General features: G+C 40.3%; 1 protein-coding gene across 2 annotated transcripts in view; it reads left to right on the forward strand.

Annotated features, from left to right (window-relative positions):
* The window catches only part of tyw1 (tRNA-yW synthesizing protein 1 homolog (S. cerevisiae)), a 160,324-nt gene that overhangs the window by 83,589 nt on the left and 58,420 nt on the right, over positions 1-18,315 (forward strand). For both annotated transcript variants that reach the window (XM_068010279.1, XM_068010280.1), the window contains one exon: positions 1,856-1,991. In XM_068010279.1, coding sequence (XP_067866380.1) covers positions 1,856-1,991 — 136 coding nt within the window. The remainder of the gene's footprint in view (positions 1-1,855; positions 1,992-18,315) is intronic.

Here is an 18,315-nt window from a genome sequence, read left to right on the forward strand (position 1 = left end):
AATCTTTCTTACCAACCTCCTTTGTGGGGCCTTACCGAAAGCCAATTTAGATACAGGAAGCAAGAGACAAATTTCCATTATGTGCATTATAGTCATATTGATTGCATAAATTCTAATATGAAGTGAAAATCAATGAAGGATGGCATAATAGAGGAAACTTTGGATTTAGACCAAAAATATCTCTTTAATGTTTATTACAGGCATTGAATAAAAAGCTTCAGATACTATTCTAATATTTGCTTTTAAGGTTAAAATAACGCAGACATCTTACATTGGTCTTAGCATGTGGCATAGTGGAGCAATGGATTAGAACCCAGTCATAAAGGTCGGGATTTACCCAGGTGACAGAGGTCTCAACCTCCAGCAAAAACACTGCCAAGAACTTCGCATCGCCCCTTCTGTGGGAGGCCTGCCAAAACAAGTGCCAATTAGATACTTAACTTGAAAGTGGCAGGCCTTCCAATGGGATCAAGGACACCGACAATGGAGATCCCACCCTCTGAAGCTGCCGGTCAATCAGAGGCAGTGGCTGCTGCTGGTGGAGCGCCCACTCCAAGCCCAGGAGTGGCCCTGGACCCAGGCCACTGGTAGGTCAGGGCAGGAGGGATCTCTGAGGGCTGCGGTCGCGGGGGGTGTAGGGAGTCGGCAGAAAGGACGGTGAGTGACTTTGAGTCCAGTTCAGAATAGGATGGCAATCTTCTGTGAGGACTCTAGGTGAAATAATCTTAGATAGTCAACCAACTTTGGAGACAGCTATAAATTTAATGGTAAAGGCTGCAATTAAGTGAGTGGCAGGCAGACGTACCTTTCTGATAGTTTCCTACTCTAAATGGAATGGGAAGCACTAGCCTACCATTTCCAAGTGGAGAGGAGCAGGAAAAGTCTTGTAGCCACGGTGCAGATATGGCTGGTCCAGTTAAGTTTTTTGTTCAAAATGGTCTTTTCTTGGGACTTGCATGGGATGAATGTTAAATGCCACTTGTTAGTCCAAGCCCATATATTGTCCGGATCCTGCTAGGAGTTGTGCATAGAGCTGAACACTGAAATCATCAGTGAACAGTCCCATTCCTGACTCATTGACAGAGGATGATCATTAATGAAGCAACTGAAAATGGTTGGATTGAGTTCTTCCCTGAAGAACTCCAATGATGTCCTGGAACTACAGTGATTAGTGTCCAACAAGCAAGACCATCCACCTGTGTGCCAAATATGTCTCCAGCTGTTGGAGGGTTTTGCCTTTGACTCTCATTGACCTCCAGATTTGTTACTGCTCCTTGGTGCTATGCTCAGTCGAATGCTGTTTTGATGTTGAAGGGTAACTTCTCTCATATGTCTTCTGGCATTCAGTTCTTTTTATTTTGATTAAAATCTCATTTGAACATTGGAAATTTAACTTGTGAAGAAAAAGATTATAACAGAAAACATTTTGAGTGATTTGATTGGTTTATCCACATGAAGCTATATGAAGTAGGGGTTCTGGACAGGAAGTATATGCATATACAAGATTTTCTAATATATTAGTAGATTGTTTTTCTTATTTGTACTTGTTTAACTGTTTGAGGCAGGCACTTTTTGAACAGGGGCGAAATGTTTTAGTAAGTGGAACCTTGTATTTCATTTTGGTTTGTCAATAGATATGAACCATAGTAATCTTGATGGTCTTTTCCTTGGTCAGACTGAAATCAAGGGAGGACAAATAAATGACTAAAATTGTAAAAAAAAAAAAAAAATCCTGTATCAAATAAGGTTTAAATCCATTTCAGAAATTTGGTCACAGTAGAGAAATTCTCCTTAGTTTTGAAGAAAAATTTATAAATGAAATAATTTGCTCAAATGTAATGTTTCTTCATTTCAGAAAACTTGAACCAGTTACTCAGCTTTATGTCAGTGTGGATGCAAGTACTAAGGATAGTCTCAAGAAAATCGATCGTCCTCTCTTCAAGGACTTTTGGCCAAGGTTTCTTGAGTCCCTGAAGGCTTTGGCAGACAAGGTATGGAGATTATTTATTCAGTCTTTGAAATGTATAATGCAACTTTTGTATACATCATTGTGCCATCTTGATATTTAAATAGTAGAGAACTAGGAAAATATCTGACTTACATTTGCACAAAGATCTTGAAATTGATTTATTGTGAGTTGAATTGTAAACCAAAGGGCCCTACAGTCAATTTTTGTACTTTGATGCATTTAGAAGCATTGGCTTTTTATTGGCATGTTGTAGTGTACTTTAGATTTATTTGATTACCTAATAACCAAACTGCTACATTCTCCAAAAAGTCTTATACCACCACCCTAACCCTGGCATCTTACTGGCTAGAAAATAATTGAGATCTTGCCATCGGTTAGATTTACATATATTATATATCAAAATACAGTGAACAGGTATATCTATCCTATTAATATTCACTTGCTCTGTGTATTTGCAGTTAATTAAGTTATGTAGATTATTCTCAATATAAATGATTGCTCGTGGAGCAGGCAACATTGGTAATGTGAAGCTGTAATCCTGTTCAGTATATAGATTGATAAATAGAAAAGGTTTCATGTCAAAAATATTTTCACACAGACCAGCAAAGATGCTGTTTAGGTGTATTTGCAACTGGTGGGCATGATGAGTATAACCTTTCCTGCTATGGCGATGAAATTTGGTATTGTAATAGCACAGAAGTCCTTCATTTAGGAAAACCTAGTGTTGGGAATATATTGAATAGTTTATATTTGCTATTGAATGGTATAAATTCCTGTTGTGTGCCTGAAACTGAAGCTTACAGTACATGTGGCTTCTTAGACATAGGTGGCAGGGCTTTAACGTAGTGTTTGTTGCTAATTTTAAGAGGAATCGATAACTGGGATACTAACCAAAATGTTACCAAGTGCAGTCAGTGTAGAGAAGAGAGAGTGGTCGTCTTTGGGCCAGTTACTTCCAGTAATAAACAGCTCTTCGGATTGTGACGTGGCTTCTATCCACATCCCTACCTACTTAGAGAATAGACTAGCCCGTTGAGAAAGAATTAGGTGATCCTTCAAAAAAACTGACCTCCATTTTGAAGGAAATAAGGATATATTTGAGCAGCAACACCAAGTTGTTTAGTTCACTTTGCAGTCTTTCTGTGTCATGTAGTATACCAGAACTCAGTAGGGGAGATGCACATAGCTGCATTAGAATTCATTAAAAGCTGAATTAAAAATTCTATAGAACTCCAGAACATTCTTATTTTCAAGTTAAAAAATAACTATTGTGCAAGTTAAATGTTATTCTGCTGTATTAATTTTTCTGCTGTGTGTTTCTATTTCCTGTAATAATCTTTATCTGCACTTTTAGTCTGAAATGTATGATCTGACAGGATGGTGGTTTCTGCCTATCAAAGATGTCAGGAACAAAGGCCTGGATTTTATGAGCCCCCTCCCCCAACCGAGGCAGGGGGGGGTGGGGAGTGCGTTGGCGCACAGAGTATTACGGCGGGGCAGAGGGCCCGTCGCCAGCGATCTGCCCGGGGGTGGGAGAGGCCAACGACAGCATTTCTGCCCAGAGGCCAACAAGGTCCTTAAGTGGCCTGTTAACGGCCAATTAAGGGCCTCTTCCCGCCAACGCTGGGATCTTACCAGCGGGAGGTGGGGGGCCTCTGCTACGCGTGGAGGACTGTGTAAACCGAGGCGCCCTCCTTGAAGGGAGGGGGTGTCCCTCCTCTTTGGGCAATTTGTGGCCCATGGATGCCCCCCCACCAGGAACCAATTCACACCTCTCTCTCTTCACCCCCCCCCCCCCTCCCCAAGGACCCTCCTGCCCCTGGACCACAAGACCCCTCCCCCGCTGGGACCTTCTGGACTGGCCCCGGTGACCCCGCCTTACTTACCTTGGGCCTGGGTCTGAGGCCTCCGCAGTACTGGCAGTGGCCACCGCTCCTGGTGGTGCTGTGGTGCTGCTGGCCCTCTGATTGGCTGGCAGCTCATGGAGACGGGATCTCCATCTTTAAAGGAATGGGAATCCCGCCTCTTGAAACTTAAATTTGAAAACACCGGAGGATCACTCCAGGTGACCGTGAAAATGCGAGGAGGACTCACCCCACCTTTTGGCCTGGTGTTGGGGGCCCCACCTCCTACACAAAGTCCAACCTACACAGTGGGTATTTTGCATTATTCTTGCACTAAATATTTAGGTATAATGGCAATTGTTAACCTGGCAACATGCTAACCCCTTTACTGCATGCATGACTGTTGGGAGAAAGCCGCATTGTAACACTAAGCTTGCTACATGTACACATGGTAATAATATCAGCCTTTGACGTGACTCATCAGGTTCCTCAAGGGAACAATATTTAGTTCCTTTGTGCGTGCTATAAGTTAATTACATCTAATTGTCCCTGGCTAATCCTTGTGTTCTAAGTTTTCTTCTAACCATCCTAATGTCTTCCACTTCCTCAACTGTTAAACTGCAATCTAATACCTTTGGTTTCGGCTACAATGGTGAGTGAAACTCCAGCTTTGGGGACAGATAACTCTTGTCTGACATCGGAATAGTGTGGTCCTTTGGTAATGTCCTGATTTCATCATGATAGTTGCCCACCTTCCTTATATGGGTGTAAGTGCACTATTGACTGGACCATTCCAGGAATGCGCCCTCTTTAGAGGTTTGTCTGTTAGATTGGGTTCCTTTCCTGACTACAGGAGTCTCCCTTCTTGGCTGACACTCTGAGTCTCCAGCATGTGGAGGATGCACGCTGCAGAAGGAAACAATTGCCTAGCTCCATTGCTTTGCCAGTATTAGTTTGGCATTCAAGTGGGCTGTAAAGTAATAAATTAGAATCAACAAGTGATGTATTTTGTTTGATGATTGGCACTGTTCACAGTAGTTTCTACTAAGTACGAATACAGTACTTAAGGGAAATCGGAAGATGGCAACTTTGCAAATTCATGGTGAATGACTCATATGGTAAATGAGTTTGGATTTTATTAACTTCAATTATTCCTCCTGCAAAAAACGATCCTTAGTCAAGTAATGAAAAAGCTATGTGTGAATATTGGTTAATGCTCTTTCCATAAATCTAGCATAAAATAATGAAAACAGTCTAGCACAGGGATATTGTGAAGGAAATTAATTATTTCTCAGATTCATTATATTTATTCTCCTATATTTATGTCTGCATTTTATTTTGTGAGTACATTTATCTAAATAATTTACTATGTTCTGAAGAAGTTTCTAATGAAAGTGCTGCAGAGATTTAAATCATTTTATATTACTTGCATTCACTTTGTTCTGTTGCATTTATTAATGTTTCCTGTAGTTCTTTCAAATACTCCCAAAGGAATAGTTTTTAATCTGATTAGAAATTAAATGCTGTAATTGAATCATTAGTTGTACATTTAAAACTTTTTTTATATTGTGTAAAAATTTTCAAAATGTTTTTGGCAATACAAAAAAACACTTGGAGCCTTTTGAATATTTAGTCTGCGTCCCAGTTTCCAAAGTATGTGTGTAACCTCTCTCGTGTAGCATTAACAAAATAGTAATTCCATAGATTTTGAATTACGAATTCGAAGAACTTTTGAAAAATTTTACTTATCAGATTTGCAGACTAGTTTTATTTGGAGCAAAAACACTGTCTGCAATCTCCTAAAACCTACTCTACTCTATAATTCTTTATTCCATGTTTGAATGTGTACTTTTAGCTTGAACTATCTAACTACCAATGTTGCTTTCTGCCTATCAAAGCTATTCGAAACATCTAGTGGGCATCTCGCGTTATTCTTGTACAAAATATTTCAGTAAAATGGCAATTGTCAGGAAGCACTTAGTAAAATGCATTTAAAGTCTAAAATGGAATATAGATAAACCTAAAAGGCTAGAATTTTTTATTTTTGCAGTTTTATCTCATTTGTGCACTTTGGCTGCCACTCGGGACCTGAATCCTTTTTTATTTTTCCATTCTTTTTCCAATTAATCTGGGCTCTTTTTCCCTTCAAGTTATGCCCCCCTGTTCTACTCCCTTTGTATAGTATCATGCCTTCCTTGAGCTCCCCTTTCATTTGTCACTATTCCTCAGACAGATGTCTCCTGCCTGTATCCTAGGCGTGAATTCTCCTGAAGCTTCCTGTTGATGATGACTACTACATACACCATGGCACTTGGAATTACCTCTCCTCGAGCAGCAACCCCAACCATCTCATCTTCTGCTCAAATCCATTACCATTTCTAAGCAATAAATATTTCTACACTCCTTACCATCCTACATACCACTTCACTCCATAATTCCTCCAGAACATTGACTCTCTCTTATGATTAAGGGGCGGCACAGTGGCGCAGTGGTTAGCACCGCAGCCTCACAGCTCCAGGGACCCGGGTTCGATTCCGGGTACTGCCTGTGTGGAGTTTGCAAGTTCTCCCTGTGTCTGCGTGGGTTTTCTCCGGGTGCTCTGGTTTCCTCCCACAAGCCAAAAGACTTGCACGTTGGTAGGTAAATTGGCCATTATAAATTGTCACTAGTATAGGTAGGTGGTAGGGAAATATAGGGACAGGTGGGGATGTTTGGTAGGAATATGGGATTAGTGTAGGATTAGTATAAATGGGTGGTTGATGTTCGGCACAGACTCGGTGGGCCGAAGGGCCTGTTTCAGTGCTGTATCTCTAATCTAATCTAAAGTTTTTGCTATCTATCTGTGTCAGTATCCAAGCATTAACTGACGAGGCTGACAAGTGGTGATTCTTTTCTCCTCACTGAAGCTTTCCCATCTGATTATACTTTCCATCATTTGTACCACCCAGATTGTAGTTGCTGTAGTGTAGCCTATTCATCAACTCACACCTTGGCCTTATCTTCTAGTCCTATAGTTCTTTCTCCTTTGAGCACCTCACCCTGTTCCCTCAGTCCCACCTCTTCTCAAAATCTTTGTTGTTTACTGCTCTCTCAAGCTTTGTATAGACTTCTTCACTGAGGTATCCTTCTCTGTCTCCTCCTTTTGTCTTTGTACCAAGCGATTCTTTTTCATTGGTAACTTCAGTCTATACCTCATCATCTCCCAGCCTTCGTTTTTCCAACTTCTTAGCCATTTTAGCCTCATTTATCCTCACTCTTCACACTAATTCCCCTACACGTACCCACGGCCTTGATGTTGCTATCTCTCGTGGACTATCCTGAATTTCTGATCCCTTTGGCCTTGCACCTGCTATCAACCTACTAAATCATTCCTTCCCATACACCTATGACACTCTTGCTCTCAGTGAAACAGTTACTGTCTCCAATTCCTGTCATTTCTCGATGTTCCCCTCATCTTCACGCCCGTAAATCAGAATTGCATAATGTTGAGTGTAGATTGTGTTCAACAGGCTGTCTCATCAATTGCTAGATCTGACTCGACCATGTAAAGCTACTGAACCTCTTTCTACTTTGCCAAAACCATCTACTATCCTAAAATTATTCAGGCAAGAACAACCTTGGGCTTTGGAACTAACTCTTCAAAGCATCTTCTTGCTTCTTGCCTTGCTTTCATACCCACCTGTGAGGAGATCATGACTTTTTAACTGAGCTCCACCATTCTAGACTTCTGCCCATCTTCCAAACCATTCCCACCCCGATCCTTACCACGTTCTAGTTTCTCCACCAATGTACTCTCCAACCCCATCTGTTCTAAAAGATCCACCTCCAGCTCCCTAGATCTTCTTTGTACCCACTCCTGATTTTTGAACTACTGCTTGTAACAGGATATCTCAGTAAAGAAGTCAGCTTGGGAAGACAGTAAACAACAGGATTTTGACTGAGATGGTGGCAGAGTTGTGAGGGTCACAGCATTAAGAACACACTGCCAAAGTCATACTTTCTGTGACATTGACAGTTGTGCACTATTCCTTATCCAAACTTTGTGCAGTCTGGGGGGCTGGGGTGGAAAGTCACATTTAAAAGCTAAGTGTTTTGGGGTGGAAGGGCAAATAATTAATGTAAATGTAATTGGGGTTTGGGAAAGGGTCGTTAGAAATTTATTGTAATTTTTTGGGGGCATACTTCTTTAAAAATTTAAATGAGCCAGCAGGGCTGGCTGCCCTTTAAAAATGGCACCAGCACCTGCTTGCAGGCAGCTGACACCATTGCTGAGGACGGACAGCCCGCCCCCTGCACATAATTAGTGGGGAGGAGGGGGGCTTCCCCAGCTCTTTAAATGAGCTGCCATGTGGGAGATCGTGGCGGCTTTTCGCGTGCAGCCTGCCATTTTTTGGGTTTGCCGCCAAGGTCAGCGGTGGCCTCTTAAAATCCAGCCGAGGGAGTCCACTTCTATCTATCAGGCTGTCTGTCTGGTGTTGCCTTGAATGCATTACAGCCTCCTTTTCGTTAAGATCAGAAAATTGAAACCATTTTTTGGGCGCTGACCACAAACTCTGTTCCTCAACTCTGACTCTATCCTCCTCCCTGGCCTCATTCACTTTCCAACAAGATTGTGGGTAATTTTGATATCCTGTTCAACCCTAAGGTGTACTTCAAAATCCACATTCTCTACATCAGTAAGCCACTTATTTTCATTTCTGTTCCTACTTTAGCCCCTTCACTGCTGAAACCCTTATCCATGCTCAACTATTCCATTGCTTTCCTCAATAAAATTCCATCACCATCATAAACTCCAAACTGTCTAAAATACAGCTGCTTCTATCTTGTCTCACAGTGAGCCACAGTCATCCATTATTCACTCCTTATGAATCTCCACTGGCTCCCATGACCCCCAACCCATTAAATTTGAAATCTGCAACTTGAAGTTGCTCCATGGCCTTGGTCCTCATACCGTACTGTCAACATGTACAGCATGAAATGAAATGCCATACAAGTACAAATCTGCTTATCGATAATTAATGTGAACTCACTTTTAGAAAGCTGTGAAATGGCGTAACAATTTTGTGACAAGGCTGAAGATTACATTGGTGAAGGTTATTTTCAAAAGGATTTAATATTAATAAAAAGGGGAGTCTGTGGAAGTTAAGTTATGCTAATAGAATGTAAAGCTGACCTTTTGTGCATTTTTGCATAATGCCAGTCATAAATCCCGGAACAAGGATAACAAAATAATTTATAAATAGAAATTCCACAGCTTAGCACTGTGAAATGCAAAATGTACTTCATTAAGGTGCACCTGCAAAGTCAAGACAAAGTCATCAAAGTCCTTATTGAGAATGGAATAAATTATTACTTTATATAGTTCTTCATTGATTATTCAGATCAAACAATACACAAAATTGGTTGCCACGTTTGTCTACAAAATAATAGTGACTACAATCCAAAAAGAAATGCAATTGGTTAAGTATTTTTGGACATCATCATACTGTGAAAGGTGCTATAAGAATGCATATCTTTCTTTATATTTAAGCAAATATGTGTTTTAAACAGTTGATTATTTTGTAATTAGGTGCAAATGATGACCAGAATATACTTGGATTATCCTTTGTGCTTCAGAAATAAGTGGATCAGTCTGTGGGAATGAAGAATTAAACTACTGGGACTATATGGCTCTGAAGAGCATCCGTTGAAGCATTAAAACCTAGAGTTAAAAGATTTTATTTTTGTGAGTGGGTATGAAAATAATGAAGTTGAAAACTGCTTTAAAATAATTGAGATTGGCCACTATATAGAGTTAAATTGCCAGCACCTAAGAGTTAATTTACATTGCAACTATCAGTCTCAGACCAGTTGTCATTCAGGATGTAGCCAGGAAAATCCCTGTTTTATGTTGCTTGAGAGAAATTGGAAGAGGCTTTTTTATATATAGAAATATTGCATTGTTGAATGCTTTGCCACAAGTAGGGATTGATGCTAAACCTTGCATCCTGAGATTATTGCCTGTGACTGCTACTACATTTCAGTGAGCTTATTTCTGAAGCCTGTGAAAACTGGTTGCTAATGAGCAACTTTATATTCGGGGATGGCATGGAAAAAATCTAGTAAGCAAAATAACAGTTGATGGAGAATTCCAAGGGAATTGAATGCAAGAATCTGATGCTGTGCTTTCGAAGATCTGGAATCTGTGGAATATGGACAAGTGACATGCTAGTTAATAGCCCCCTTGAACAACAGAAAGCCCAGTCATCTCCATGTAACCACATTGATAAATCCTTCACCATCAACATCTTAGGATCACAATTGATCAGAAACTGAACTGGACCAGCTATATCAACATGGTGGCTACAAGACCAGGGCAGAGGTTGAGTATTCTCTGATAAGTGGTTCATTTTCTAACTCCCCAAAACCTATCCACCATCCACAAGGCACAAGTCAGGAGTGTAATAGAATGCTCACCACTTGTATGGATGCACGTAGCTGCAACAAAACTCAAGAAAACCCATGCCATCCAGGGAAAAACAGTTTGTTTCGTGCCCCTGCCGTTGCTACAGTATTTGAGATGTACAGGATATACTGCAGCAACTCACCAAGATTTACTTCAACAGCACCTCCTTCACCTGCGATCTCTATCATTAAGAAAAGCAAGAGCAGCAACAGCGTGGAAATATTCAACCTATCTTCTATGAATGTTGTATTAATATCCTGGAATTCTTTATGATGCTCATATGATAATGTTAAATAAAGATTACAGTGATTCAAGGAGAAGGCTCATCACCACCTTCTCAGCAAATGGGGATGGGCAGTAAAATAGTTTACTCCATGTTTTGGGGTGGAGTTTTATGGAAGTACAACATAGTCCAGTAAAGTGTTAAAATATACCAGATGATGCTAAGGCACTGAGATATGACAAAATATGAAAATACATTAAAAATAACAGTCTTAAAAAACACATTTCATGCTGAAAAGTAATTGCTTACAGAAAGTAACATGGAACAGGTGGTACATGATGAATTACAGATGTGTATGGAGTCCCTTATCAATTTTGTGCTACTGGCTCCAAACCATTTCAAGTCCCTGTACACATCTGTAATTTATCCCTGACCAGCTGTTCTATTTGTTTATTAACATTCACAAAAAATAGTAACTCCTACTTTTATTGAAAATCTATTGGGGCCATATAAATTAGAGTGTCTGTAAACATTTTTAAATAAGGAAACCTGTCCTTTTTGCAGTCCTCCAAAAATGAGTTTCTAGTGCATACATCTTTTTATGTGACTAACGATATAAAATAAATTGAAAATTTACTAAGTAGAGAACTATTTCTCTTTAAATGGGATGTGCAATCTTACAACATCATAACCTTTCATTCTGTGTTCACGGTATGGATCCTCAAACCATTTTGAAGATAAAATTAAGTGGAAAAACAAGTTACATAATTTTTAATAATATTTGAGCACAAACCTATTACTGTTGAGTTTTTTTTAGAGAAACACACATTTTTAGTTATATCTGTTGCCTGTTCAAACTGGAAAATAGCACACGCATCAAGTATATACTGGGACATATATTTCCATTCCAGGGTCTTTTCCATTACTTCACATTGGTGAGTTTAGAGGGTCTGTAGCTTTCCCAAGAGGCTTAGTTGGTAAGATTCATGGTTGACAGGAATTTAAAGCATTATGCGTTTACAAAACATAAACTGTTTTTGGATTCCTTAAAAGTGAATATTTAGACAAATTTCTATCTAATGTAGCATTGTAAATTTTCAGACAGCTCTCCGGCTCAGTTCAAATGAAGCCCGACCATGAGAAAGATATGGTTCTTCTGCTGCCAACATTGGGTATGTATTCCAATTGCTTTGCCCAGTGCCCACCTGATAAACATCGAAGATGAAAATCAACCCCAGAATATCTTTCTTGTCTTACTTTTCACGCAAAGAAACTAGAATTAACTTTAATTTAAGAAACAGAAAGTCACCAATTATGTGACCTATGCTTTGACAGAAAATGTACATATTTTAATTGCTTACGGCAGTGAAACAGAGAGGGGCAGACAAATGGGGGCTTTTCTCAGCTTGTTTTTTTTTTAGCTTTGAAGCCAACAAAGCTTTTTTGAAGGAAATGGAGAGAGGGGAGTAAGAGGGGAACAGGTTCTTTAAGCTATCACCTCTTGCCACCTGACATTAGGTGAATGAGGGTTGAGTGAATGGAAAGTAAGGATGAACCAGAAAAAAATTACGGCACAGAAGGAGACCATTCAGCCCATCGTGTTTGCGCCGGATGAAACATCTAGCTGCCAATCTATTCCCACCTTCTAGCACCTGGTCCGTATCCTTGCAGGTTATAGCATTTCAGGTGCATGTCCAGTACCTTTTTAAATGAGTTGAGGGTTTCTGCCTCCACCACCATTCCTGGCAGTGAATTCCAGACACCCACCACCCTCTGGGTGAAGAGATTTTTCCTCATGTCCCTTCTATTCCTTCCACCAATCACTTTAAATCTGTACCCCCTGGTAATTGACTTCTCCGCTAGGGGAAAACAGGTCCTTCCTGTCTACTCTATCTAGGCCCCTCATAATTTTGTGCACCTCAATTAAGTCACCCCTCAGCCTCCTCTGTTCTAAGGAAAACAACCCTAGCCAATCCAATCTTTCCTCATAGCTGCAACTTTCAAGCCCTGGCAAAATTCTTGTAGATCTCCTTTGTACTCTCTCCAGAGCAATTATGTCCTTCCTGTAATGTGGTCACCAGAACTGTATGCAGTACTCCAGCTGTAGCCTAACCAGCGTTTTATACAGTTCCAACATTACATCCCTGCTTTTGTATTCTATACCTCAGCCAATAAGGGAAAGCATTCCATATTTCGCCTTCGCCACACTATCTGTCTGTCCTGCCACCTTCAGGGGCCTGTGACTATCCACTCCCAAGGTGTCTCACTTCTTCAACACTGTTTAATTTTAAAACGCTATGTTTTTAGCTTCCCCTTAGTGAATCCTTGTTCACTGCTCCAATTGTAAGGCCAAGAAATCAAACAGGTTTCCTTAGATTTAAACAAGAAAGGTAGAAATTTATTCATCTTAAACTCTAATCCGATTAACGACTACGAATATGCGACACGACCACACGAGCATGCATATGCGATAAACACACACGCAGATAGAGACAGAAAATGTAGAAGGAATAAAGGGGAAAAGTTTGAGGCAATATCTGGTAGTTACAGTCCTTTAAGTTCAATGTAGAGTCTTTGGTTGCCGGTAAGTCTTGCAATATGTTGGGGCCCAGTTCACACTTCAACTTGTTCCGATGTAGGAGTCTTTTCTCTCTTGAGGTTTATGTGTCTTCCATGGGTCTGATGGCTTGGGAGAAAAGGAGAGAGAGAGAGGCTTCCTTGTTCCAGGCTCCAGTCCAAACAGCCTTCTGCCTTTCTCCATGGTACAATTCAAAAAGTACCAGGTTTCCCAGCTGGTTAGTCATGTGATTTGCTGGTTTGACCACTTCTGTTTGTGGATTCTGCCATCTTAGCAGTCATCCTGGAATGTGAGCTTCACCTTCAATGTCTGGTGATCACTGTCCATTTTAGGTTAAGTGGACCAGGGAATAGTCTCTCCAAGCACTGTCTATTAGTATGCAAATGTTTTTCCAGCCAAGTGATTTTTTAACAAGTCCTTTCTTCTCTCCAGCAACAGTTTAAAATCAATGTTCATATGACAAAATTAATATGCCTCATTCTTGGCAGTTGGGGGTCTGCATGACAATAACCTCCCGCTTACTGTGTATTCCCTCACTTTGTTTGCCCTCCCCAAGTGCTTAACCTCACTCTTCTCTGGATTAAATTCCATTTGCCACTTTTCCGCCCACCAAGTAGAAGAGAGCGATACAGGGGCTGATTGGATACTTTAAATGGGAAGTGGTAGAGGATTAACATTGAGAAGGCAAAAGAGTAAGAGATATGATGGGAACAGAGGCGGGGGCAAAGGATGAATGATGGGTGGAAGAAAAGAATGTGGCTGAAGGAAAAACTTCCCTGACAATCCACTATAAAATACAGTCTTCAGCCACTGGGAGCTTCTTCCACAGCCATTATTCCTCTACGTTGCTCCAGGTTATGTCACTGCAGAGCTGCTGTCTATGGTCCTTTCTCCTCTTCCCAAGTTTGGCTGATCTTGCACAAACTATATCTATTAGCTGTTATGCTGTACTTTACTTTCCCTGTGCTTAATCTTAAGCTAGTGTTAGAAGTCCCTTTACATATTCTACTACTATATTAGCACATTACCTCTTTTGAAACCATCTAATGTTTACGATAAATTTTCTGACCCTTACGATAAATTTTCTAACTGATCAAAACTTTACTGTTTAAGTAACTGTAGTACTTTAAACTGCCATAAAAAGAATTGAATTTGACTTAAAGGCGAGCAATTCTCCTTTGCACAGTGTATCTAACACTGAAATCACACAAGGGAGTTAACCCTATAGTGCAGTTTTTCCACAGTTTGTCACATGGATATAAAGTCAGTGGTAGTCCTTAAACAACCAAGATTAAGATATATTCTAATCAAAAAGGACAGTAAATTTTTTATTTAAGCCATTTATATTAGCACTGTTTGAAATTGTCTTTGATCAATAATGTTAACTCTCCTGTATTCAGTTAATAATCATTTATGTGCTTGATATCTAGGCAAAAGAACCATGACAAATTGGTTTAAAGGAATTTTGCACCACTGATGATTGATAGCGCAGTGAGGAAAATGGTAAAGAGGTTGTGCTGCATGCTCAGCCTGGATTTGCTGTCAGCAAATCCAAATAGTGGCAGCAGACTTTGGAAGGACTTCAAACTGACCTGTATTGCCTAGTTTAGACCTACAATCTTTCAGAATGTAGTGACAGTAGGGATGAATTTCAGATTTTTGGGTTCAGAAGTAGAACATATGCAATTCTATTTTCATTGTGCTAAGTTAGAGCATTTCATGACTGTGCAGTAGGTAGAGCAATCTATAATTTAACGAGTGCATTTAAAGAGGATTATAAAACAGTTTAAAACAACTGATTCTTCACCTGATTTAGTTTCCCTGGAATACATAATTTGTTGCCAAGTTGTGAATGATAAAGGCAGTTATTAATAACATTTATTATTCAAATATATTCAGAAAACAGCAACTAGGAATAAATGGGTCATTTTCGGGTTGGCAGCTTGTAACTCGTAGGGTGCCACGAGGGTCAGTGCTTGGGCCTCAGCTATTTATAATCTGCATTAAAGACTTAGATGAGGGGATCGAGAGTAATGTATCTGTTTGTTGATGATACAAAGCTTGGTGGAAAAGTAAGCTGTGAGGAGGGTAGAAAGTGGCTGCAAACAGATATAGACAGGCTAAGTTAAGTAAGCAAGAATGTGGCAGATGGAGTATAATGTGGGGAAATGTGAAATTATCCACTTTGGTAGGAAGAATAGAAAAGCAGAATTTATTATTTAAAAAAGGTAAGAGACTGGTAAATGTTGGTATGCAGAGAGATTTGAGTTGCCTTGTATGCAAAGCACAGGAAGTTAACAGTAGTGGGGAAATTTTAGAAACAGTAATTCAGGACAAAATTAATAGGCACATGGACAAATGCTGGTTAATTAAGGAAAGCCAGCATGGATTTATTATGAGAAACTTGTGTTTAACTAAAGTGCAAGAGATTTTTTTTGAAGAGGTAACAGAGAGGGTTGATGAGGGCAATGCTGTTGATGTGGTGTACATGGATTTCCAACAGGCATTTGATACAGCACCACACAATAAACATATGTGCAAAGTTCCAACTCATGGAATAAAAAGGACAGTAGCAACATGGATATGAAATTGGCTCTGTGACAGGAAACAGAGAGTAATGATTAATGGATGTTTTTCAGGCTGGAGGAATGCTTGTAGTGGAGTTCCCCAGAGGTCAGTGTTGGGACGCTTGCTCTTCCTGATATATATTAATGACCTTGACCTTGGTGTACAGAGCACAATTTCAAAGTTTGCAGATGATACGAAACTTGGAAGTGAACTGTGAGGAGGATAGTGTAGAACTTTAAAAGGACATAGACAAGTTGGTGGAATGGGCAGAGAAATGGCAGATGAAGTTTAATGTGGAGAAAAGTGAAGTGATTAATTTTGGTAGGAAGAACCTGGTTAAACAATATAACATAAAGGGTACAGCTCTAAAGGGGTGCAGGAGCTGAGGGACCTGGATGTATATGTGTATAAGTTATTGAAGGTAGTAGGACAAGTTGAGTGCGTGGTTAATAAAGCATACAGTATCCTAGGCTTTATTAATAGAGTACAAGAGCAAGGAGGTTATGTCGAACTTGTATAGGATGCTAGTTCAGCCTCAGCTGGAGTATTGCATCCAGTTCTGTGCGCCACACTTTTAGGAAGGATTTGAAAGCATTGGAGAGAGTGCAGAAAAGATTCACGAGAATGGTTTCAGGAATAGGGAACTTCAGTTATGTAGATAGAGTGGAGAAGTTGAGACTTGTTTTCCTTGGAGAAGAGAAAGCTGAGGGGTGATTTGATTGAGGTGTTCAAAATCATGAGGGGTCTGGACAGAGTAAATGGGGAGAAACTGTTCCCATTGGTGAAAGGATCGAGAACAAGAGGGCACAAATTTAAAGTAATTGGCAAAAGAAGCAAAGGTCTGGAATGCAGTGCCTGAGAGTGTGGTGGAGGTAGGTACAATCTAGGCTTTCAAAAGGGAATTGGACTGTTGTCTGAAAAGGAAGAATGTGCAGGGTTACAGGAAGAAGATGGTGGGATGGCACTAGGTGAATTGCTCAATCGGAGAGCCAGTGCAAACATGATGGGCTGAATGACCCCCTTTTATGCTCTAATAATTCTGTGATTCTATCAACATGCAGATACAGCAAGAAATTAGGAGGCAAATGGTACATTAGCCTTTATTGCAAGCCGGTTGGAGTATAAGAGTAAGGCAGTCTTGCTGCAATTCCATAGGGCTTTGGTGAGACAACACCTGGAGTTCTGTAATACAGTTTGGTCTCCTTATCTAAGGAAGGATATACTCGCCTTAAAGCGGGTGAAACGAATATTCACTATTTTGATTTCCTGGGATGAGAGGGTTTTCCTATGAGGAAAGATTGGGGAGAATGAGCCTATATTCTCTGAAGTTTAGAAGGAGGAGAGGTGATCTCATTGAGCGTTATAAAATTCTTAGTGGGTTTGACAGGGTAAATGCTGAGAGGCTGTTTCACCTGGCTGGAGAGTTTAGAACTAGGGGTCATAGTGGCAGGATAAGTGATCTGCCATTGAGGACTGAGATGAGGAAACATTTCTTCACTCAAAGGGCTGTGAATCTTTGGAATTCTCTACCCCCAAAAGGCTGTGGTTGCTTGGTCATTGCGCATATTCAAGGCTGAGATCAATGAGACTTTTAGACCCAAAGGGGATCGAGGGATCGGGCAGGAAGGTGGAGTTATTGAACAGCAGAGCAGGCTCGAGGGGCCATATGTTCTACTCCTCGTCCTGTTTCTTATGTCCTTATTTAGATACTATCAACTAAAGTAATAGAGCCCCTCTTGGAAGGGTATGAAATTAAATCTCAGTTTTTATAGAACTGTATAGCAATAACGCATCCACATGGCATCTTGCCCTCATCGGATAAGATTTTTTTTTTTACTTAGTCAAGTGCTAAAGATTACTTGAGTACCTAAAGTGGTGTGTTCTTCTTAAGCATGTAACTGGTTTCCCACAATTGCAAGACTTATTTGAGTTATACACATGGGATGTTTGCACTAGTACAAAAAAGTAATAGGTCTTTGGCACTGCCCTGGACCAATCAGATTTTGACAGCATGGACTGGGTGGGAGTTTGGTATGCAGAAAGGGACCCATATCTCTTTGTTTCTCCAACTCCATACACAGCTGTACATTACAATCTCTGACTGGCAGGTGTCCCACATGTGCTTCAACCATATATTTATGATAGAAAGTACTGAGTTGCACCACAACTGGAAGATACAACTTTTGTTGCAAGGGGCTAGACCACTGAGTTTTGGAAGAATAGGGGGCTCCTTGCTCTGTTGGTGGACTTGATTCCAGCTGGATGGTTTTGCTTCACCGGTCTTCATTGTCTCTGTCTTCTGGCTGGAGGTCGAGGCACACCTGGAATGTGTTTGATAGTGTGCATTTATGGCCACAGTTCTACCATATGAGGTTGGGTGCTATTTTTGAAATTTGTGTTGGATGAAGTAGCTGCAGTGGCAAATTCTGGTTGCCTTTTCTTAAGTATAGATTGTTTGGCATCCTAGCATCTGCAAGGGTAAAGAGAAAGAAATGACCTCAACCGGTATCTCAAAAACAGGTTATCTGGTCATTATCACATTGCTGTTTTTGGGAGCTTGCTGTTTACAAATTGTCTGCTGTGTTTCCTATATTACGACAGTGACTACACTTCAAAAATACTTCATTGGCTCGAAAGTGCTTTGAGACGTCATGAAAAGTGCTAGATAAATGCAAGTCTTTGTTCTTT

Source organism: Heterodontus francisci, chromosome 30 (assembly GCF_036365525.1).
Source record: "Heterodontus francisci isolate sHetFra1 chromosome 30, sHetFra1.hap1, whole genome shotgun sequence".
NCBI lineage: Eukaryota > Metazoa > Chordata > Chondrichthyes > Heterodontiformes > Heterodontidae > Heterodontus > Heterodontus francisci.